The sequence below is a fragment of the Pinus tabuliformis genome, chromosome 8, assembly GCF_031772625.1.
Source record: "Pinus tabuliformis cultivar Carrire ecotype Pingquan chromosome 8, CPIR1, whole genome shotgun sequence".
Taxonomy (NCBI): domain Eukaryota; kingdom Viridiplantae; phylum Streptophyta; class Pinopsida; order Pinales; family Pinaceae; genus Pinus; species Pinus tabuliformis.
The window spans coordinates 1,583,381,598-1,583,407,489 of record NC_142294.1 but is presented as its reverse complement, the minus strand read 5'-3'; the positions used below and the strand labels follow the sequence as shown (position 1 = coordinate 1,583,407,489).

The window sequence follows — 25,892 nt, the reverse complement described above, 5'->3', positions numbered from 1 at the left end:
TGAAGATAAAAGAAGATTTGATCAAAGGGTTTCCCCACACGTTGTGGGGTTTGTCCCTGGCTCGCGCCACATCTTGTGTCCTCTTGTCTTGGCATGTCTTCTGCAATTTATATTTATGTTCTATTTGTAGTTTATCTTAATGTTGATGTGATTGCTAACTGTGAAAATTTAAATAAATTGCTCTAGCATAGAACATACCTAAACTTAACATGGTATCAGAGGTAAGGTGAAGACAATGCCCAAACAAGAATGAATGAGAAATCACCAAAGACAGATGGGATAACGCAGAAAGATCAATGGGTTCCTCATAATTCACATAGGGTGAAGTCGAAACAGAGCATATTATCAGAATGGCGCAACAGAACTTCTGATGGCCTACCTAAAGATCACTTCATTGGGAAGTTCGAATCTAAGGGTGGAAGGAAAGGCAGATGTCTTGGTTATAAGTTCGGCCCTTATGCGAAGGAGTGTCCGAATGGTAGAGATGCAGGTCATCAAGGACACGGCCGACTCTTCAAGGAAGCAAAGAACCTGGTGCCCATCTTGGAAATGGAAGTCAAAGGTTTCAGGGTGGCACTCATCGATAGAAAGATGTTGACAGGGATACCTGAATTCAAAAAGAACATGAAGGTACATGTCTGATATGTACCAAAGGAAAATCTTATAAGGGGACCATTCCCCTCATGCCACAAGTCCACAGCTTTGGAACAACCCGAGGAGCTTGAGATTCATAAATGGGAATCTCATGCATACAGGTGGAAGAAATCCCTCTATGGCTTGAAGCAAAACACCCCGGGTGTAGTATGAGAGGAATGATAGCTGTTTGATGAAGCTGAGATTCACTAAGGAGTGAAATTGATCCATTATCCGAAGGTTGTGGATGATAGACCTCTCATACCGGCACCTTATGCGGACGAACAATTTTTGACAGTTGCAGACCCTCTCATTTGCAGAAGTAAGAGGGAGTTGGATTCCAGACATATGTTTTGCAGTTAGCACGGGGAGCTCATATTTGGTTGAGCCTCACTGGATTGGTGCCAAGAATCTTTTGAGATGTCTTAAGGGCACAATCTCTCATGGATTGTGATACACTGCTGGAAATGTGAAACTGCATGATTACTTGAATGTTGATTGGGCAGACAATGTGGAGGATTACTGGAGCACTTCTTAGTGTTGTTCCTCTTTGGATTTTGCTTCTAAGCAAGAAGCAGAAGTCGGCTGTTATAAGCACCGCCAAGATCGGATACATATCTACAAGTATGATCTCGTATGAAGCTCCCTGCTTGGGGAAGCTCTTCAGTGAGCTATTTGTACACATGATGAATACCACTGAGATTCTTTGTAACAACTAGAGGTGGGATTTGATTATTGAGGAACCCAGTATTCGACGATTGCTCCAGCAGATAGACATCAGATACTACCTTATCTAGTATATGGTAAGTCGATGAGCAAGGAGGCTCCATCGCACTGAGATGATGTATAGGTCGCTAAAGCTCCGGGGGAAAGATCAAATCTATGATTTTCCCGAACGACTTGGAGTCATCAAGAGACCCTTGTACAAGGGTGTTGCATATTGCATACATTGAGCTCTAGGAGCTTTGGGGGCTTGTAGTTCTTATTGGAGCAACGTACGACCACAGGGTGACTCACCCTCCCCTGGTGGTGCACACTGGGACAAGATGATTCGCTCTCTTGTGAGACAAGATGATTCGCTCTCCTGTGGAACAGGATGATTCGCTCTCCTGTGTAGCAGGATTGATGTGTTCTACTGTGAGGCCTGGATTGATGTGTTCTCCATGGCGATTGTAGCAGGATTGATGTGTTCTCCTGTGAGGCCTGGATTGATGTGTTCTCCATGGCGATTGTAGCAGGATTGATGTGTTCTCCTGTGAGGACGAGATTGATTAAGTTCTTCTGTCGAGGCATCCTACCCATGTAGTCTGAGACTCATGGGAAGTACCTCTCATTTGCTCAATGAGCAGGGAAATGAAGTTAGGGACCATAGTAGTGCCGATGGACGCATCGCTGTATCTACCGTACTCCCTATGCTAGGATGACCTCCATTGGTCTGGGACCAGTGGTACATACTCTGAGACTGACTTCGTGTCAGTGCAGTACTGGTCTGGGACCAGTGAGAGTGGTACATACTATGACGCTGACTTCGGGTCAGCTGAGACTGGTCTGGGACCAGTGGTACACTCTCTAAGACTGCGATACTGGTCTGGGACTAGTGGTAGGAGTTGTATCATACTATGACGCTGACTTTGGGTCGGTTGAGACTGGTCTAGGACTAATGGTACATACTCAGAGACTGACTTCGTGTCAGTGTAGTACTGGTCTGGGACCAGTGAAAGTGGTACATATTATGACGCTGACTTAGGGTCGGCTGAGACTGGTCTGGGACCAGTGGTACACTCTCTAAGACTACGATACTGGTCTGGGACCAGTGGTACACTCTCTAAGACTACGATACTGGTCTGGGACCAGTGGTAGGAGTGGTATCCACTATGACGCTGACTTTGGGTCAGTTGAGACTGGTCTGGGACCAGTGGTACGCACTCTGAGACTGACTTCGGGTCAATGGAGAATGTTATGAGACATTCTCGATCAATTCTTCTTATTCATAGTTCAGCAGAACAAAGCAAAGCCAACAGAGCTGAGCAGAGCTGAGAAGAGCAAAGCAGAGACAATAGAGCTGAGCAGAGCCAGCAAAGCTGAACAGAGACAGCAGAGCTGGGTAGAGTAGTGCAGGGCACTGATGGCAGAGATAGTACAGTCGGACTTATGGATCAATGGATGGAGTTCTCCCTAGTTGAGAGAGAGTGTTAAATTGGAAACTAGGGCCAAACTCCATGTGGGTCAGCTTATTTATGACAACTGATATTTTTATTGGATCCCTCTCGTCAAGAGGTGTAGGATTGATCATCCGATTCCGATAAGTATTTATGGAGATATGAATTTATTTAGATTATGGTTTTATTATCTAGCCGACCAGCTCTTATGTAGGCTCAAGAAGTCCACACGTCATGTCTATTCATCATATGTGTTTTAGTATAAATAAAAGAGGATTTGATGTCATTTGGCACAACTCTTGAGTGATCTCCTCCTCTCCACGTCTTGGGTTTTTGGAGAAGGAGTGAGACATCAAGAGAAACACACGCTGGCCCAAAGATGATGCCCTACCAATGCATGATGATGCCCTAAATGGAGAACGCAGTCATGAACTAATTCGCTACTTTAAGCAGCCCTAAACGAAGTCAATGGATGCCTTTATATCGCTGTACATAAGAGGATCATATACACTGTTCACAAAGGATGATATACGCTGCACACTTACATGCAAATCATATAGCCAACGTGATGCCCTAAACACAGGGCAGAGATCAATATAGATGCAACAAATCTATGTGTTGGGTATATATATAAATGAAACCGCAGTACAACGTAGTCATGGTCCTGGAGATGCTTACACGCAGATAATGGAAGTGTTCATGGTTACGACTATTCATGATGAAGCCGCAGTAGAAGGGAGCCATAGTAGATGGAAGCCGCAGTGATACGTTGCCCTAAGTTGCAGTCAACATGAGAATCTGCTCCTGAAGAGCCGCACATAACATTGTTCATGAGAAATATATTCACGGTCAATGGAACGCAGCATGGCATGTAGCAACATAGCAACCTGCAGCTATATATATACGCTGTTCAGAAATACGCAATATAGGAATGAAGATATTCATTATGTAAACACAGTCATGATGCTATTGGAACGCAGTCATATATGAACGCAGCTGTATGCAGACAGATATTGGAACGCAAATATATATGCTATTGGACATGTAACGACCCATCTAAACTAATTAACTAATATAAAGTTCTAAACTTTATATTAAAACTGATATGATAAACTTCATATTAAAAATAAATATGAGTTAAACTTTAAAATAAATATGAATTAAACTTTATAATAAATATAAATTTAAACTTTATAAAATATATAAAATTAAACTTTATAATAAAAATAAAATTTAAAACCTTATATAAAAGGTGACGCATAAACCAAACCTGGTGATATAAACAAAGTACATGTATAAACAAAATAGATCAGATGGATAAATATCTGAGAGTCTGAAATGCATGCGAAGGCGTGTCGGGAGGAGGAAGAGCGGTGGCCGCAGGCGGGAGGGCGGCCACCACCAAGCCCGCAATTATAAAACCGCTGATCTGAGCCGGACACGGGGGGAAAAAGAACGCAGGAAAAGGAGGAGGAGAAAATCAGGAGAGAAGGGAGGGCAAACCAGAGGAAGACAATTGACCATTGGAAGAGCTTTAGGCATTCTGAGGTTCTGGGCACGGGGGACAGTGAGCTCCTGTGAGAAGCTTACTGGATTGAGCAGCCAGGCTCTGCTCAGTCTGGCTGGGTGGAATTGGTCTCCTGATAATTGGAGCAGAACAGTGGCAGCATCATCAACTACACCAGATCAGATAGCAGTCCAGGTAGGTACCTGCTTTTAATTTTTACTGTTTCCGCATTTCAGTTTTATTATGGTTATTACAAGACAACAGTTGTATGTAGATAGATAATGGAATGCAGGTATATATGTCATATTCATTATGTAAACGTAGTCATATAAGAACACAGTTATATATTATGGAACGACAGCAGCTGTATGGAACGCAGCATGATACAGGTCATATTCATTATGGGACGCAGTCATATTAATGATGTATGGAACGCAGGAGTATATACATACGTTGTAGTACACAGTCGCTATATATATAATGGAACACAGTCATCAGGGATTATATACAGTGTTCATAAAGTGATATTGCCTAGGTATATAAACTTTGGTGGCATAGAGATAAGAACATTGTGTGATCTGGGCACATATATATAATGCAGTCTTGGGTAGCAGCATGATGTATGAGATATTGTGGATGGGCAGCGCAATGATACATGGAGCATGGGCAGCAGCATGATGGGCAGCGCAATGATACATGATATATGGGCAGTGTGATGTATAAGATCATGAGCAGCATGATGCAGCATGATGGTGCTTCACGGTAAGGTGCAGCAAATGGACGAGATGCAGCACGATGATAGGTGAAGGAGTCACCTTGGAGAATCAGTTGGAGCAGAATGTGTTCAACTGATCTCATTGTTATACGAAATGATCTGTGTTAGATCTAGATAAGTCAAAGTGTTGACTTCTGTTGTAAATGTATTATCTCTCTCTCTCTCTTTCTCTGCTGAACTTTGAAGATAAAAGAAGATTTGATCAAAGGGTTGTGGGTTTGTCCCTGGCTCGCGCCACATCTTGTGTCCTCTTGTCTTGGCATGTCTTCTGCAATTTATATTTATGTTCTATCTACAGTTTATCTAAATGTTGATGTGATTGCTAATTGTGAAAATTTAAATAAATTGCTCTAGCATAGAACATACCTAAACTTAACAAGTATGCTCTAGGTATAGAATACTCTAGCTGGTTTTAAATATATCTCTAGAGTTTCTTATCATTATTTATTGCTAAATCTATATGGAACTAATCCTTGATTGAAGTTTTGTAGATGGAACATCTTGTTCGGATTACAGAATCAAGCGTGAGGGGAAGTCTTTGGAGAGACCAACCCACTCTTGATACATTTTTAAAGGAGCTCTCATTTGTTCTTTGAACCTTCATAGCCTTATCTTACAAAGTGGTTTTGCAAGGATTTCGGCACATAGTTTGTACACAAGCCGAGAACTTCTAAATTTAAATCTCTTTTAAAAAACATTGTACTTCTTTTCTTTTATTTGCTATCTAAGAGCTTGAAGATGGCTAAGCAAAGACGAGAGTTTACTCCCACTCTTTAGCTTAGCCTTTTGTAAATTATAATTGTACATATACATTTTATCTTGCTGATTTTTCCATTAATACTTAACTTATTTTGCAGACATTGTTTGGATTGTTTGCTAACTCTTGTGTGGCATATTTTGACGAGCAACTTCCCGCAACATCTAACAAGTGTTTGCAGGACCTTTGGCAAGTGTTGGGGGTTCGATTTCCAAGGATGTTGTGTGCCTATTTGAGGCTTATTTTGGCCAAGTCGAGTTCACTAGAGGGCTGTCCATTTTCCTCTCTAAGCCGTGGGCATTTGAGGAAACTCACACCTTGTTTCCCTTGCATAAGTTTTGTGAGATCTTGTCACTACTTTTTTAAGAAAAGAGGTCTAGTGTCCAAGTTTCAAGCAATTATTGTGAAGACTCTCCTAGAAGTATAGTTGAGAACTTTGAATGGTCCTCTTCTCATTGTAACATTAATAAAATATCTAACTTGCTTGTGGGAGCTTGGGATTTCTCCCATGGTATCCTATCTCCCCATTTAGAGGGAGGCTTCTCTTGGGTGGATTGACATTTGCATGGTTTAAGCTTTCATACTTCATTCACTTACATGCATGTTTTAATTGGGAATTAAAACAATCTCACTATCACATTTCATTAAGTTAAAGTTTGTTACAATTTCATTTGAGCTTTGCATTTTCTTTCTCATTGTTGCTTGGAGCTACAAGCTTACACTTTACTTTGGGCAATTCATCTTTTACATGCAAGCATTTTAATTTCTTAACAAACTTTGATTCGTTTCCATTTACCTTGGTAAATTGTTTCTTGAGCACTTGAATACAAGCTTCAATTTTATGCTACATTGTTATCTTGAATATTGGAGCAATTTATTGTCATTGTTTATTTGAAACAAATTTTACTTTCAAGCAAATTACTTTTATCATTTTAATTCATTGATGAAACACATGCAACACTTGTAAGCTAATTTTATTCCTCGAATTGAAGTTATAATTGCAACTTATGTTGAACACTATTTCATTTCCAAGCATTGCAAATCAATCTCTTTGAAGCATTTGCATGTATCATTTTTTTAATTTAGGGAATTAACCAATTTGCATCTTATCTAGGCATTTTAGTGTAGGAAGGCCCTAAGCCTCGTTAAAATTTTACCTCCAACATAAGTTGGTTGAAGTAGACATCTTAGGGATCCTATACTCCTCTATTGACTCACTATGAGATCCATATCGTTGGGCAAGAGTGAGGTTTAAGGATTGAAGAGTTAAATTGTAATCCTGTTGTAGAGCTAATTAATAAAATTAACCAGGAGCACTTTCCATTACATTTACTTTACTTGTCTCTTGATGGTTTGAGTTTTCATATGCAAAGTCTATTCCAAAAGCAAGTATTGTAATCATTTCAAACAAGTGTTTCCTTTCCATGTTTCAAGTCTAATTGCATATTGATGTCTTGGTTTGGCACTTCCTTTCTTTTACGTTTCCAAGTTAATTACTAATTTTTTGGTTTTGGCAAGATATGTTTCACATGTTTTGATTTATAAAGTTAATTATCTCAAAAGCATTTTGTATCTTACATATCTTGTGCTAACAATTCTTATTTACATTTCAGGGTTACTTTGTTTTCTCGTTTGAGAATGTTGTCGTACAGAATGTCTAGGCACTACGACAACACTCAGATCGGGGGCTGTCACCCTGATCCCCAATCTCTCTGTTTAAGTTGTCTCCCTACAACAAGCTAAGGGGGGTAGACCCTATGGAAAATTTGAAAGGAGAAGAAGAACTAGTTGGGAATCAACCAGTTCGGGAGACACGACGAGGTGATCAAGTGCTTGATTAAGATTTAGCAAGCCTTAGGATTTGATTAGATTTCAAACGATTAATACCAGTACCTTATGGAGTCAACGATCTTGCTAGCGAAATGAAGACCAAGTAGTCGATTAGCAACCATTGCTTAGGTGAATGACTATCTTATATGAGATGCAGATCCTAAAAACTTAATGTGAGATGCAGGAATCTTGGTTGATTTTAGTTAAACGCTTACTTAGATTGTGAATCCTTCAATCCTTTCTGTGTTGACCCTGATTTTGTAGTAATTGGTAGAGAGAAGGTTAGGAGAAGCACACTAAGGTGTGATTAACGATACCTCTCCTGAACTTCTAACATACCCGGTGCCTCCGGCGCTACAGAGAGCTGTGGCTCTGATGACTGCAAGGTCACTGTTTTAAGTACTATTAAAACATGCTTCTCAAGAAAAGACGGATGGAGATCTATCAATCTATCGACCAAGCTTATGCTTGGAAGTAGATTTTATTTATGCGAAGTTAACTTATATGCAAATGCACTGGAAGATGAGATGAAGTTAGACTTGAGGATGGAAAAACACTTATGTCGCAAAAGCCCTCAATTACCCAAATGAAATGCTTGCTTTATTAGATGAAGACTTAGAAGATAAACTCTTGAAGATATTATAATTAAAACACTAGCTTATTTCAAATCTTCTTGATACAATTTAGCTCAAAGAAAACAGAAACAACTTTGCAATTCGATATCAATGTCAATAAATGGTCAAAAATATGCTTGGCTTAGGAAACAAAGATATGCGATCTATTATAATTCCACAACAAGATTCTTTAACAATCACTTGAAAACATTTGCAAAATGTCTAGCATGTAATGAGCATTAAATAATCCAAGCAATGACGATAGATAGATGCAAGATATTCAATAGATGCACAATGTCTTAGCAATTAAATTTTAAGAGATTCAAATACTTTAAACAACCACGAAATTTAAATGCTAACTGATTTAGATCCTAGAATTGAAAGATTTATGCTTAGTGACCCAAATCTAGGAAATTTACCATCTTCCTATAGTTAACCTTTAGATATAAAAATTTAAGCACATTTAACTAAGGAAAAATTTTGATACCACACAAGTTTTTCTTTTAGATTTTAGCCTTAGCACAAAAAGACACCAAAAGGAATTTTAAATTTGACAATTTAATTAGTCCTTAGGAAGATTTTTTGTTTTTAATATGCTAAGCAAGACTTAATGTGGCAAAATAAAAAAAATGTGACCAAAATAAATCAAAAAGATTTAATAATTTTTAAATTTTTTAATGGGCCAGAGGCCACATAAAAATTTTTAAAACCTTTAAATGTGAAAATTTATTTCGATTTCTAGTCACACAAAATATAAAAATGAAGCCCCTTCCTTATTTCTTAATTTTTTTAGTTTTTTATTTTTATTTTTAGGGCTTTTAGATATTTTCTGAATTTTTTAATTTTTTGAGATTTTAATATTTTTTAGATTTTTTTTAATAAAAATAAAATAAATAAATCTAAATCTAAATAAAACAAATAAAAATCAAAATAAAACAAATGAAAAGAAAACCCAAATCTAACCCCTTTTTTTATTTTTTTATGTTTTTAGATTTCTTTTTTAAATCAAAAAATGAAAATGATAAAATCAAAACCAAAGATCAAAAATAAAAAAATTATACAAACCCTATCCTAAACTATACGTAACACAAAAAAAAAAAAAAACTAATGCTTAACCCTAAACTTCACCATACACAATAACAAAAGAATCGAAACTTTTTATTGTTTATTGTGTGCAGGTGCAGTAGTGTGGAAGAGTTTTGATGGCGGGGATGAAGGTAGAGGTTGGAAGGAGGGTTGGGACAGCGAAGGTATGGCAGCGGACAGGAATGCGTGTAGCAGGTTAGGACAATGGACGTGGGTAGTGATGAAAGGCAGTGTGAATGCATGTAGGAGGAGGTCGACGAAATGGAGAAGGGACATAGGGATGATGGAGATGGCTGAGAGCGGACTGCGTGAAGGTGAGGATGAATAATAGCTGCGGGAAAGCAGAGAGGGGTGCAGTCAATGATGAGGAAGGGACGTGGAATGAGAGTTTAAAGAGAGAAGAAGCCGTAGTTCAGTGTGGGGGCCGAATGCTTGAGGATGAGAAATGCGGGCTAGGCACGATGGAGGAGGAGGGAAGCTCACGGAGGTGGATGTTGCGTACAGAGGGCAGCGGTAAGGAGATCCACAGGGTTAGAAGGCTGGTAGCATGTAGGTGAAGAGCAAAGACGAATTTCGAAGGTTAAATGGAGGTGAGGGGAGCTAGAATGATGCCGCATGTAGGTAAAGGAGGGGTAATGGCAGCATATGGGGGTTTCTTCAAAAAAAGAAATTTTCAGAATTTGAACAGTGAACCCAAAAAAAATAAAAATCAGGCAGCAAACAAATCTGCGAAATGGTAGCCTAGAAACCCTTTAAAAAAACTTTCCAGAGATCTTAATTAAAATTTTAAATCTTTCTGCTTCAGATTTCTTTGAATGAAAACCCTTAAAAATTTTCTCCAGATTTAAAATATTTAAAAACCCTTGGATTGCAAAAATAATGCCCCTGCAAACGCTGGTTTTGAGGCCAGAACTTACTCCCCAGGGCCCAGATCTGGTTTCAAAATCAAACTTCACTTTCAGATCTGCAACCTGTTCCTAAAAACACAAACACCTAGAACCCGGATATACAAAAATAAATGAAAACCCCAGAAACCCAAGTTAGACAAATTAAAAAAAATTACAGATCTATGCACAGGAGTAGCAGATCTATCAGATTTGGCGAGTGTGAGTCCAACTCTGCTCCCAGATCTGATAATCTAAGGCTCTTTAAAGCCAGATTTCTCAATTTAGCACAGAAAAATTTGAAATTTTGAGTTGTTAAAATCGCGATAAAATCGCGATTTTATCGGAAAATCGCGATTTTTTCCTCTGCCCGATCAAATCGCGATTTTTATACCAAAAAATCGCGGACTTTTTTTTATAGCGATTTTTTCGGAAAAAATCGCGATTTTTACAGAAAAAATCGCAGAGGCACGGGGCAGCGGGCTTTTAATAGGCGAAAATCGATTTTTTTTATGTCATTTTGCTGTTTGCGCACGGAGGAGGAGGAGAAGAGGTGAGGGAGAGGAGCTGGAGGAAATCAATAGGATTAGACTTTCATTTTATTGTATATGACATTATGACATAATGAGATACATTATCATATTTTTTGTTGATATTTTGAGGTTGAGTTGGGACTCAGGACTTACTATTCAGGACATGATTCAATGTTATGTGTGATTTTAGCGCTAGAAATGATATTAAACATCTTATATATTAGTTTTTTTATCATATTTATGTGTCAATGTATTTATTTTATGTTGTAGATGGTTTAGATATTAAAAAAATTGAAAAAAAATGAAAAAAAATGAATATTTTTGTGCCAAACGTTTTTTTCCCGCTTTTTTCCGCTTTTTTCCCGCTTTTAACGATTTTTTCCGCTTTTTTCCCGGCGCCGATTAAATCCCGATCGCGCTTTGTGCAACATTGTTTTAAACAGAGGTGCTTTGCCCAAAACCCTTCATGCATCAACATTAAAATTTCTTATGATAAGCCCGGGATCCAATCAAGCTGGGCTCTTCAGAAAATACGAATTGGGAGTCGGCTAGTCCAACTAAAAACTTCCCCGAACGCCCGATGATCTAAAAATCAAGAATTTCCTACACAACTCAATTCAACCATCAACATAGAGCGAGAAAATGATAATAAAATTCAAATTTAATAGAGATACCTGCTATTATATTCAAAACTTAAATTACCATTCAAACCCAGTGATTGAGCAAGATACCTGTGCTCAAATCACTCTTCAGAAAACTATTATCAATGGCTAAAAGGAAATCTATGCATGAAAATAACACATCTTATAGCATTTCCACAAAGAGTAACACCAGTAGAAATTAACCCCAAAATCTTTATTTATTGCTCATAAAAAAGATTACAAGAGAGCTTCTACGTAGCACATGACTCAAAGATCGAATGATCTTGATTGACAAATGATCTCCTATTTAAAGATAAATCCTCCAATGGCTAGTTCGAGTGATCCTTGTTAAAACAATCTCTACTGTTGATGAAGATTAAAATTCTTTTAAACTCATCCGTCGAAATTTTAAATTATTGAGGAAATTCAAAATTTTCAATTAAATGCATTTTAATTAATTCAAAAATTAATTTTTTGAATTAATTTTCTAAAAATTTTGACTTTGACTTAACCCCAAAGTCTTTCTTTATTGCTCATAAAAAAGATTACAAGAGAGAGTTTTCACTTAGCACACGACTCAAAGATCGAATCCTCTCAACTGACAACTGACCTCCTATTTAAAGATAAATCTTCCAACGGCTAATTCGAGTGATCATTGTCAAAGTAATCTCGACTGTTGATGAGGATCAAAATTTCTTTTAATCTCATCCGTTGAAATTTTAAATTATTGAGGAAATTTCAATTTTTTCAATGCATTTTAATTAATTCAAAAATTAAATTTTTGAATTAATTTCCTCAAAATTTTGACTTTGACTTAACCCCAGAGACCAAAGGTTTAAAATTTAGCAAAATAATCAATTTACCTTAGTCCTCAGACCTTTTAAAATTTAATTTTTGAGGACCAAAGAATTTTGCCTTAGGAGAATTTAATTTACCTAGGGCCTAGAATTAATTAAATTTCTGGCTTAAGATTTTTATTAATTTTGGCTAGAAAATTTAATTAATTAACTTATAAGGGGATAAATTAATTTTCCAACCCTTAAGACACTTTACATTATTATTTTCATATATTTTACATCACAAGGGGGAAAACCCATCTGAAATAGACCCTCACAGACTACCCATTTCTGTGACACAAATATAATCCAGCACACTAAGCAATTTGTAATAAAATAACCTAACCAATAGTTAGAATTATTCCCAAATCACTTTTACACAGACTCAATCTATAACACTAGGACTCGCCCAAGATCTTGGTGACAAAATTCATTCTAGCTTTGGGGTAAGGCTGAAGGAAAACTCTGTCGACCATCTGAGAATGGATCGGTGAGACAATAAATCTCTCGGAATGTAGATCGTTACCAGAAAAATAGGTTTACCTAGGCAATTACATACATGACACAGATCTGCTGATATTATTTACATCATATACATGCAAAATGAGTTTACATTATAACATGACAATCAGGCTGATGATGATAGCTGGACGACACGGACACATCGATCAGGTGCTATCCCTTTCACGAAAAAAGGGGGTGCACTGCTATGGGTCGGTGACACGTAGTGGTCAACAGAGAGCATTGCATTTTACTTTCAGCAAATATATCTTTAAATTGCTGAGAAAATTCCTTATAGGGCACTGGTTTTATGGTTTTTTTAATCATATTAATGATTGGCATTGTTATTTCAAGTTGCTCATTTCATATTTGCTCATAAATCCTTCAAAGTAATCCATTTTCATTATAACACTCTCCTAGAAACTCACATCTTTTAACTTAACTTTTCATTAGGGATTGTTGACCACTGGAGTGGCACCTGATGATTATATGAAGACTCCATGCCCAAGGATGATCCAGAGGACACTTGTACCATTAGATATCCTCAGTCAACAGAGTTTTTTAACTCTACTTCTATCTTCTCATCATCTTTCTTGTACCCAGATTCCACAACCTACGGGGATTTGTAATAAGTGATACTAGTAATGATGAGTTTTGCGTCTATTACAGGACTAGGATGTTGGGACTCAATCAGCAAACGAGTACACTTTGGAGTGTTTTTTTTATCCGTTTAATTATCCATTTTTTTAGAGGTGGATAATTTTCTGGGTTTTTTCACTCAATTTTTTCCCCAAAGCCGGGGTGACGGTTTGAAGGTTGAGCCCCTAACACATTTTAGTATCTAGAGTCGATGTATATTACCATACTAGATCACACAAAAAATTTCGTGGAATTTGGCTAGGTCTAAGTAGGATTTTTAATAATTAAAAATTTCTTGCAAAACGAGATTTTTTAATTATTTTCTATGTAATGGTGTAAATAAGTGGCCTTAGGAAATGTCTGGGGCGTGTGACTACTCAAAATTCATCCTCAGAGACCCAGCGTTATCCTAGGGCCCACTTTGAGGGTCAAAAAATGACTTATAGTCCCTCAAAAGCCGATTTTCCTAGTGACAGTGGCAAAAAATGAGAAAAAATTCAAAAAAATTCAATAAGTGAAAAAATTTCTAAATTTTTCCAAACTCAAAATAAGTCAAATTTTGACATGGAAATATAAGGGAATATCAAGGGTGATGTGGCAGCCATGCGCGGCCCACCATATGGAGGAAAGTCAAAGTCAAAGTTCCAAATGGTAAGTCAAAAGGTTCCACGATGAGTTAAAGAGGCCACATTGAAATATTTTATATTGTTAATTGATGTTGGAGATTAAAGTTCAGATTCTAATACAATGAGTGGGGAATCGACCCCACTCACTCTCCATAATCTACGTATAGCCAAAAGCAAATAAGCACATGCCATAAAAGAGATCCACACTGGCCCAGTCAAAGTGTCAATGCAGCCACTCCGGCTCCACGCAAATCAACGAATAGTAGTTCAGTTCAGCTTATACGCAGCAATTATAGACAGTTTTAGGTTCATGATATTACACAATAGATTTTTAAGAGGATATTTACGATGGCAATCAAGGAGACAGGTCCATGTATGGGAAAATTGGGTGCACGTTGGCAATCAAAGATCAACACTATAGCAAGGCATCTCAACGCAGATTTGGAAAGATCATTTAAATGCATGAAATCAAGGACATATCTCCATCGAACTGTACACATGCACCAAGCCGCCAGCATAAGGGAACCCGTAGCAAATGAAGCCAACCTATACACACAGTTAACAGCAGTCAATACACAATCACCATAACAACTACACGCAGATCTTCATAACAACTTACACAACACTTGGTTGGCTTGGCTGTTTGAGGTGTCAACAGCAGTTTAGAGGCAGCCAAACACACAACAGATTTGAGGATATTTGATGGACAGTCAAGGAGTCAAGTTTTCCACCTACAGCCAATCATCTTGTCACTTGTGATTTGATTTTCTACATTGGGATTGTCAATCCTTCTCCACTTTCCATTGGAAATTTCCTTGGGATCATCTCCCATTTTCTTATTTATATGAGTCTTGAGCTCTCATTTGTATCGATTGAACGAGCTGTTGGGCTTGCGAAGCCTCTGCTGGATTTAATATTCATCTTTCATATAAATAAATAAAAGTCTTTGGGGTTACTAGCTTCTCTTGTGGCGCATTCTTTGGTTAATGAGGTATACCTGTGTCATGTGATGTTATTATTCATTTGATTTTACATTGCTATCTAGTTGTTTTTTTTGTGCATTTGCCTGAGGGCATTATTGTCTAGGGAGGAGAGATTTGCAGCTATCTCAAATCTCCTTTGGTCTTGGTATATTTTGAGCTCCTGTTGTAGCTTGTTATTTTCGATTGAATGACAAGCTCAACTTGGTCTCTATATGCCAAGTCTCTTTTGCACTAACAATTGGTTTGTAGGCATTTTTGTGTTCAAACGATAGGTTGCCAACTCTATTGGAGTGTGAAGACTTCAGTTGGGATAGTCACCTCCAAGGATATCAAAGATCCCACAAGTTGTTCAAGCCAACAATCTCATAAGACATCAAGAGATTTATTTAAGAGGGGGTTTCATGAGCCCTTTGCTTCTTTTCTATCTTAAAAAAAATATCATATATTTTCTTCTTTCATTTGTGTGCATATTGGTTTTATCTAGCATTTGAGACCCTATTTTTTTTGCATGCTAACTCTTTTGCTCGCTTTCCTATAGGTGTTCTTGGAGGCAATTCAAGTTTGAAGAAAGAGAGTTGAAGCATAAGCTAAGTAACCCTTCTTCATTTGGAAACCCAAGTCCAAGGTTATTTGGGCTTTCATTTGAAAGCATTTCACTTCATTCTAAGCAAAAGAAAAAAACAATTTCATTTCTTAAAGAGAAATACTTTGAAGGCACTGGTTGTTTATGTATTTCATGCTTATCTTAGGTGTTTATGGTTATTGCTCATATTAGGTTTGGTTATAAATCTTAAAGAAATAATCTATTTAACTTTAACATTTCTCCTAGAAACTCATATCTTTTTTAAATTCAACTTTTCATTAGGGACCACCCCCCTTAGCTAACCTAGGAGATAGCTCAAACGGAGAGAGTCGGGATTAGTGTGACAACCCCTTCTCTGAGTTCCCTGCCACCAACCACATTTTGTGGGGTTAAAGGCTTTTCTCACTGACTTGTAGGTAGGTGTAGGTGGCAGGGTCAACATCTTTGGCGCCGTTGCCGGGGACAAGTCTTCTTGTACCTGGGAAAAATTGACTAACCTTTTGGTTTTAGCATTTTGAACTTTAGATTTAGATTCTTGCTCAAGTGGTGACTCCACTCAATCCAAATTTTGCAAGTCTCTACTAGGTGAAATTCAAGTGGTCTTGTTAGCTCCTCTCCTGATCCTGAAAGGGTTTTTAGAGAGAGGTTGAATAGAATTTCTCATAGTAGAGCTCTTGCTAGTCTTGGGTAAGAGGCTATTTCTGATATTCATTTGCTTTTTCAAGAACAAATAGAGCCTAGCATCATGAATGATCTTTTTGCTCCTTGTGACTTCACTAACATAAATGGCTATCCTCACAATATCCCTGACAAGGCTATTGAAAAGTTGCCTTCCTTTCAAGGTAACAATGCCATTAGTGCTACATCACATGTGAAAAACTTTAATGTTTGTATCTTTAAATGGAGTAACACTGCTAATTATGAGGATGTGAAAATGAGGCTTTTTGTTTTATCTTTAGAAGAGGATGCTCTTGATTGGCTCACTGAGCAACCTGCTAACTCATATAATTCTTTACAAGCCATTCTGACTGCATTTTTAGATAAGTTTGGAGAGAAGAAGGAAAATAGGCATTTGATCAATGCCATTAGCAACATGAAGAAAAATGAGAATGATACCATGGAGGAGTTTAACAAGAGATTCAATGAATTAGTAAAAAGCGTGCCTGCTACTGTTAAACCTCCTGATAAATTTCTTTTATGCTCATATCTAGATGCTTTTGGGGTTGACACTGCCTATGAGTTGAGGAGGAAGGAGCCTATAAATCTAAGTGTAGCTCAATCTGAAGCCTTGAAGATAGAAAGGGCTAGAAAGCAGTCAGGAAAATTTGAAATTCTTGGTTTCAGTAGAGGGCCATCAAAATCAAATTATTACAAAGGCAATGCCAAGAAAGAGACTACACATGATCCTATTAAAGAATTAACTCAACTCATCAAAAGCATGGAAGCAAATCACATCAAAGAAATGCAAACCATGCAAAATAGGTTTGTGGCCATGGAGAGATCACAAGTGCAAAGATACCAAACTAGGCCAAATGATAGATGGCAAAATAATAAAGGCCCTCAACAGGAGCATAGGCTTCCAAATCCATTGGAATCCACCAACATGGTAGAGCAGATTACCCCTTTTTGTAGGCCATGTAATGAGTTCCATGAAGAAGCCACATGCCCATATGTGAAGAGAATCATGGAAAGTGGCATGTTAGGAGGGACAAGTGGTCAAATCAATATGTTCTCCATGGAAGATCAAATATACACCTTTGAGAGAAATCAAGAGATTGACCATAGACCTAATAATCTTGGGGTTTACAATATGATTGCAGATTTTGACGAGGTCACTAAGATTTTTGGGGAAAAATCTACATCTGGATAGATTCTTGCTATGGAAAAACACAAAGCGATGAATTATCAGAGAAGGGATATCCAAGAATAGAATAATCACAGAAATTTTTCTCCTCCTACTTCAGAATTGAATTTTGACTTACGCAATTGGTTGAATAATGCAAAGGTTTCTATTCCAGCGACAAAACTTTTAAAGATCCCATCTCAAAGGGCCAAGTTACTAAGTGCCATTGAAGTTACTCAAAGGGAAGAAAAGCCTAGTGATGAACCAGAAGATGAAGAAATTGTACTGAAAAGTATGAACTGTTTGGTGGGGAATGAAGATCATTTACCATTTTATGTTTCTTTGATAGTGAATGATCATCTTTTACACAACTGCATGCTTGATTCAGGGGCTTCATCAAATGTCATGACCAAGAAAGTCATGGAGCAACTGAATTTAAGGGTTTCTAGGCCCTATCACAACATATGTTCAATGGATTATAAAAGAATTGAAGTGTGTGGGATAATTAAAGATTTATAGGTTTTTCTAGCTGCATACATAGATAGAATAATGACTATGGATATTGTTGTGATAGATGTTCCAGATTCATGGGGAATGCTCCTATCAAGAAAATGGGCACCAGATCTAGGTGGCAGCCTTCAAATGGACTTATCATATGCCACCATCCCCATGCCTGATAATACCTTTGTCAGACTTGATTGAGAGCTAGAGAAAAGATATCATGTTGAAGATCCAAGGAAACCCAACAATGAGATTATCTATAGATCATGCTAGACAGGGAGTGATGTAGTGTTGACAAATTTCCTTCCCCCCTTAATAGAACAGATTCAAAATGAAGAGATTAGGCATAGCTCAAAAAGATTGGGTACTTCAAATTTTCCATCAGAGCATTTTCAAGACAAAGCAGTAGGATTGGAAATAAATGCATCATCATCACCATCACAACTAACCAAGAAGAAAAGAAAAAAGCGAAAAAAGAAAAAAGATATAAAAAATGAACCACTAGTTTTGAGCAGGATCAAGCCTCAATGCATCAATAGCCGGAAAAGGAAAAGGAAGAGGTTTGGTATATCTGATGGCCACAAATATGTTAAAATTGGGGCAATTCATAATCCCAGGATAGTCAGAATTGAGCAAGGAACATCAAAGAAAGAACTTATGGACTTGCCTGTGAGTAGGCAGGTTCTTAAGATGGATTTCACCGAAGACATCTGATGCCATGGGGCATATTTTTGTATCATATTTCTAACCTTATCTTGTGTCATTTTTGTTTAAGTAGTTTTATTTCATGAATAAATTGTCATTTATGCTCTTAGAATAAATTTCCATTTCTTCGTTTCTGTACTTTATTTTATTTGATGATATTTTGAATGGATATTGTTGATATATGTCTTTTGTCAGTGGATGCAAATTCCAGGTTCTTGCACACTATCACTTCATATCTAGCATGCATCCCCATATGGAGCCAAATGTTGACCACTGGAGTGGCACCCGATGATTATATGAAGACTCCATGCCCAAGGATGATCCAGAGGACACTTGTACCATTAGATATCGTCAGTAAACAGAGTTTTTTAACTCTACTTCTATCTTCTCATCATCTTTCTTGTACCCAGATTCCACACCCTACGGGGATTTGTAATAATTGATACTAGTAATGATGAGTTTTGAGTCTGTAATAGGCCTAGGATGTTGGGACTCGATCAGCAAATGAGTACACCTTGGAGTGTTTTTTTTATCCGGTTAATTATCCCTTCTTTTTTTCAGAGGTGGATAATTTTTTGGGTTTTTTCACTCATTTTTTACCCCAAAGCCGGGGTGACGGTTTGAAGGTTGAGCCCCTAACACATTTTAGTGTCTAGAGTCGATGTATATTACCATACTAGATCACACAAAAAATTTCATGGAATTTGGCTAGGTCTAAGTAGGATTTTTTAATAATTAAAAATTTCTCACAAAACGGGATTTTTTAATTATTTTCTATGTAATGGTGTAAATAAGTGGCCTTAGGAAATGTCTGGGGCGTGTGACTATTCGAAATTCATCGTCAGAGACCCAACGTTATCCTAGGGCCCACTTTGAGGGTCAAAAAATGACTTATAGTCGCTCAAAAGCCGATTTTCCTAGTGACAGTGGCAAAAAATGAGAAAAAATAAAAAAAAAATTCAATAAGTGAAAAATTTTCTAAATTTTTCCATATGGAGGAAAGTCCAAGTCAAAGTTCCAAATGGTAAGTTAAAAGGTTCCACGATGAGTTAAAGAGGCCACATTGAAATATTTTATATTGTTAATTGATGTTGGAGATTAAAGTTCAGATTCTAATAAAATGAGTGTGGAATCAACCCCACTCACTCTCCATAATCTACGTATAGCCGAAAGCAAATAAGCACATGCCATAAAAGAGATCCACACTGGCCTAGTCAAAGTGTCAACACGGCTAGTCCAGCTCCATGCAAATCAGCCAATAGTAGTTCAGTTCAGCTTGTACACAACAATTATAGGCAGTTTTAGGTTCATGATATTACACAACAGATTTTTAAGAGGATATTTACGCTAGCAATCAAGGAGACAGGTCCACGTATGGGCAAATTAGGTGCACGTTGGCGGTCAGAGATCAACGCTATATCAAGGCATCTCAACGAAGATTTGGAAAGATCATTTAAGTGCATGAAATCAAGGACATATCTCCACCAAACTGTACACATGCACCAAGCAGCTAGCATAAGGGAACCCGCAGCAAATGAAGCCAACCTATACGCATAGTTAACAACAGTCAATACACAATCACCATAACAGCTACACGCAGATCTTCATAACAGCTTACACAACAATTGGTTGGCTTGGTTGTTTGAGGTGTCAACAGCAGTTTAGAGGTAGCCAAACACACAACAGATTTGAGGATATTTGATGGACAGTCAAGGAGTCAATTTTTCCACCTACAACCAGTCATCTTGCCACTTGTGATTTGATTTTCTACATTGGGATTGTCAATCCATCTCCACTTGTCATTAGAATTTTCCTTGGTATCATCTCCCATTTTCTTATTTATATGAGTCTTGAGCTCTCATTTGTATCGATTGAACGAGCTGTTGGGCTTGCGGAGCCTCTGCTGGATTTTGTATTCATCTTTCATATAAATAAATAAAAGTCTTTGGGGTTACTAGATTCTCTTGTGGTGCATTATTTGGTTGATGAGGTATACTTGTGTCATTTGATGTTATTATTCATTTGATTTTACATTGCTATCAAGTTGTTTTTTTTGTGCATTTGCCTGAGGGCATTATTGTCTAGGGAGGAGAGATTTGCAGCTATCTCAAATCTCCTTTGGGCTTGGTATATTTTGAGCTCTTGTTGTAGCTTGTTATTTTCGGTTGAATGACAAGCTCAACTTGGTCTCTATATGCCAAGTCTCTTTTGCACTAACAATTGGTTTGTAGGCATTTTTGTGTTCAAAGGATAGGTTGCCAACTCTATTGGAGTGTGAGAACTTCTTTGGTTGGAATAGTCACCTCCAAGGATATCAATGATCCCACAAGTTGTTCAAGCCAACAATCTCATAAGACATCAAGAGATTTATTTAAGAGGGGGTTTCATGAGCCCTTTGCTTCTTTTCTATCTTAAAAAAATATCATATATTTTCTTCTTTCATTTGTGTGCATATTGGTTTTATCTAGCATTTGAGTTCCTATTTATTTTGCATGAAAACTCTTTTGCTTGTTTTCCTACAGGTGTTCTTGGAGGCAATTCAAGTTTGAAGAAAGAGAGCTGAAGCATAGGCTAAGTAACCCTTCTCCATTTGGAAACCCAAGTCCAAGGTTATTTGGGCTTTTATTTGAAAGCATTTCACTTCATTCTAAGCAAAAGAAAAAAACAATTCCATTTCTTAAAGAGCAATACTTTGAAGGCACTGGTTGTTTATGTATTTCATTCTTATCTTATGTGTTTATGGTTATTGCTCATATTAGGTTTGGTTATAAATCTTAAAGAAATAATCTATTTAACTTTAACAATTCTCGTAGAAACTCACATCTTTTTTAAACTTAACTTTTCATTAGGGACCACCCCCCTTAGCTAACCTAGGAGATAGCTCAAACGGAGAGAGTCGGGATTAGTGTGACAGCCCCTTCTCTGAGTTCTCTGCCACCAACCACACCTTGTGGGGTTAAAGGCTTTTCTCACTAACTTGTAGGTAGGTGTAGGCTGCAGGGTCAACAGGGACCACTCCCTTAGCTAACCTAGGAGATAGCTTAAACGGAGAGAGAAGGGATTCAGTGTGACAGCCCCTTCTCTGAGTTCCCTGCCACCAACCACACCTTGTGGGGTTGAAGGCTTTTCTCACTGACTTGTAGATAGGTGTAGGCGGCAGGGTCAACAAGCCATATGGATGAACATTATTAAAACAGGGCTCATAGCCAAAATAGGCAAGGCATCGAAAATAAAGTGAAGATAATGATCTTTTAAACAATTAATCTTGGAAACCTTAGTCTAGACTTAGGAAAAACCGTTAATTTATCACAAATAGCCTAAAATTTGTGCGGTCTCTATTAGGAAGTGTCTAAATACATGTCATGTGTCTACAAGTGTAATAAAATATATGACAAAGCTGTTGGAGCTCAAATTATGACCAGGATGCTGCATGGGGTGAGAAAGGGGCGATGTGATACACCCTCCTAATGATGTACACCACCAAGGAAACCATCCATATGCTGAAGGCAGTGAGAAATGTGATGAAAAATATTACCAGGGGCATGGTTCTTTTTGCATCTATAACTTTACATGAAGGCAATACACACTTGCAAGAACAGTCAATTATTAGGAAATCTCGGGGTTCCTCGGTGAATGACAAGGGCCATGTTCGAAAAGTTATGTGTGTCCATGAAATGCCACATAGATCACAACCAATAAATTTCTAATGATCACAGATGTATGACCAGTGATGTCTGTTCTCCAGGATACGCTCATGTATTGTGTTTTGACAATTGCCAAGTGGCCATGGAGTGTTGTGACACAGCCACCATGCAATGTGTGGTAAAACTGCTGACACCTGGATTTTAATCTTCCAGCTCTTTTTTCTTTAATGATTCATATCTTAGGATCCTATAAATCAACAGGATTTAATCTTAGATTACCTCATTGATTTTTGCTCTTTCCATATTCTTTTCATTGTCCACTGGACTTGGCAGCAGTCACATAAAAGTTCTGAATTCTAATATCATTGGATTTGAAGTTTTTGGCACAGATTTGAAGAATTTGTAAGTGGATCTACAATGTTCAATTGTGGACCTACATTCTTTTCTCTTTGATTTGAAATCATCACTTACATATTTTCACTATTTTGAACAATGAGATTACCTTAAGGTCTCTCCCCTCTGATTAGTGAGCACTAATCTGCACGTGAGAGGTTCATTGAATAGGGACAATGAATCTGGATGTTCTCTAACCCCCTGGGACTAACTTCCCAATGGACAATTTTTAGTAATGACAGAAGCTCACATTATTCTTTTGTTATCAGTATTCCTTCAAGGATACAGTATTTGCTAGCATGTTATGAGCCTGGATCATAAGATGAAATTTGAAAGTTGAGCACTAGACTTATCCACCACTTAACTGTCTTGTTATTATGGCAATGTGTTTGTTCTTCTCTTAGTTGAATACTTTAGGAACATTGAAGAAATAGGGAATCAACATATGCTACTTAACATCTAGTAGAAAGAATCAACATGGCAATGAGAAAAGTGACATATAAATATGTGAGCTTATAGGGTAGATACCCTTTTTTATCTTGGCCTGTATGGTTGATGTATGTTTCTTTGACTTTTGAACCACTAATCATGCATCTCTCCCTATCTCTTCTGGACATTTTACAGGGAGTTGGGAATAGGAATTGTACCTTATAGTCCTCTAGGACGTGGATTTTTTGCTGGGAAAGCAATTGTTGAAAGCTTACATGAGGGTGATAGTAGACTGGTAAGCTTTTAATGTCCTCAAATTGGATTGAATGAATCCCAACATTTACATTTATACTCCATTATAAGAGAAATCAGCATTTTTATTATTATAGTTTTAATAACCATGTGTGTTAAATAGCTCTGATGAAACTATTGATCTTCAGTTCCTGTCAAATAGAGAACTCGAATTTTATTTGTAATGGTCTGACCAAAAAATGGAAATTGCAAATCAAAACCTTTTGATTTAGCTACATAATCTAAAAGTGGATTAGTATTAACAACCGGCATCATGTTTTGTTTCTTGGAATTGTAAATGCCCTACTTGATATATCTTGAATTAGGAAATGCTTCATGAGCGTACAAGTAGGTAAGGCATGTCGTCAATTAAAATATTAAGAGCTCAGATGTGAAAGAAACACAGCTTATCATGTTAAAGATAAAATATGTGAGGTTACTAACACTTGAATCAAACCAACCCTGCCTCTCATGCAGAACATCATTCATTTTCTTTCCATATACATATCCAAGCAGTCAGTCTGAAATGCTCACATCTCACCAACTAGCCTGCTGATCCTTTTTGTGTTACATACAAACCATAACTACTACCTGCCCATCCAAATGTTTATTACGCACTGTTAACCAATGGGTTACCGACTTATTCTTTCATCAAAGGTACATTCTTATCTATTACATAGCTGCTATGACAATTATTGCACATCTCTAGCAGGCCAGTTACAATTTTTTGTGCTAATATCTCTCCCAAGCTTACCTAGCCGAGTGCCCACATTTGACTTTCATACAAATATTTCAACCCAGAAATTCAAAATTGTCAAATGACACTTGCTCTTCCCCAAGACATTTTACTTTTAGGCTCACTTTTTGGGAACATCGTTAATTCCATGGAATTTCCTTAGCATCGAAAAGTGGAGGCACATGTTCCAAGAGCTCATTTACAGTCAGTGCCAGAATCTGTCACAAGTGGGCAACTTTGTTGAATAAACAGGTATTTAAGTCTACTTTTTCTCAGCCTTTCTTCGCTAGTTTTGCATCACAACTTATTTCTCAACATCTCAACTGTTGTCTTTTCATCTAGAGACTTGTGCTTATCAATAGCCTATCCGTTGAAGGAAAGAGATAAGCTCATGTCACTTCTTGACACTTGTACAATTGCTTCCCTTAGCCACTTGCTCATAGTCTTGCCAATGTTTGTTTGAGTATCTCATACCAAACTCTATCTAGTAGTTTGTTCTTTGAGTATCTCTTGAGAATTTCATAATTTCCATTTGAAGTGTCCATGATACACATCCTATGTTCACAGAACAGTTAAATAGAAATGTTTGCAGACACAGGTTTAAAAAAATAATGGAAATTTCAAAAAAATAGGAAAATGACAAAATAAAAAATATAATATTTGTGCTATTATAAAAATAGAGAAATTTTAGATAAAAATAGAGAAGATATAGAACAACAACGATTTCAATTTTCATGTATTTCACCATTTAAGCACAATGGCCGCTGGAACATAGATGACAATATGAGTACAAAAACCAAAATTTGTCTTTGTACATTAGACAAATGACAAGTAACTGTTGAAATGTAATGTGGATGATAGAGTAGAAGAGGGCCTGTTATCCACCACCTGTGGGTGATGCCCATAGGTGAATTTTTTCTCCTAGATGGTCCTCAGCCGACAGCGAGTAGCCCCTTGTAGCCAATTCTGCCACTTGAGCCAGCCATTATGCCCCCTCTCCCATCTGTTATGATCGTATGTTTGAAGGTGGGCCTTCCAACCCCGAAGGTATGGCTTTCACTATGTAGTTGGGTATTTTTTCTTATTTATCACAGACACTTCTAGGCGTGGATTAGTGGGGGGGATTCAGCAAAAAGAATGGGCTTGGTCTCTACTCTTGTCCCCTTGTCCAACTTGGTGGTTAACTTTGTATCTTAGTCCCATGGAATCTCCTTTATTGCCTACTAGCTTGAAGAGTGGCACTACATGGGAAATCCTGATTCTGGCCACGTGGTCCCGCTTCTCGACATCACATACATCACTCCCCTCCGCTCATTATGACCCCTTTTCACATATTTCCCATCCGGTTCCACATTTTTCCATTGGGTTCACAAGGAGTTAGCCTCCTCCTCCCCTTGTTCATACTTTGGGTCGAGCTTGGAACGATGCCCTAGAGGTTGATGCAGCTAAAAAAAACTAAAAAGCATAATTTGGCCACTCTTAGCAAGAATTGTACCGTAAAATGCAAAAGATGGCCGGGACATTCAAATTTAGCATGTGGGCAAAAGCCATCATGAGATCTACCCCATATCATTATGGCCATTACCTTGGTTCCTAGGGCCCCTATATTGGCCCCCTGCATCATTAAGGAACCCATGATTGTCCCAACTCCTAGTGGGTGATGAACTGCCCAACCTAAAGGGGGTATTCATTGCTGCATCATTCACATCATGCTCTAATCCCTGGAGCCCCGAGCAATTATAAAAGAAAAATCAATAAAATGG

The 25,892-nt window shown here is 37.6% G+C and overlaps 1 protein-coding gene across 1 annotated transcript in view; it reads left to right on the top strand.

Moving 5' to 3' along the window:
* Positions 1 to 25,892, top strand: part of LOC149242106 (putative aldo-keto reductase 1) — a 430,501-nt gene that overhangs the window by 307,615 nt on the left and 96,994 nt on the right. The window contains exon 5 of the mRNA XM_089374178.1: positions 23,298 to 23,397. Within this exon, the coding sequence (XP_089230304.1) occupies positions 23,298 to 23,397 (100 nt within the window). The remainder of the gene's footprint in view (positions 1 to 23,297; positions 23,398 to 25,892) is intronic.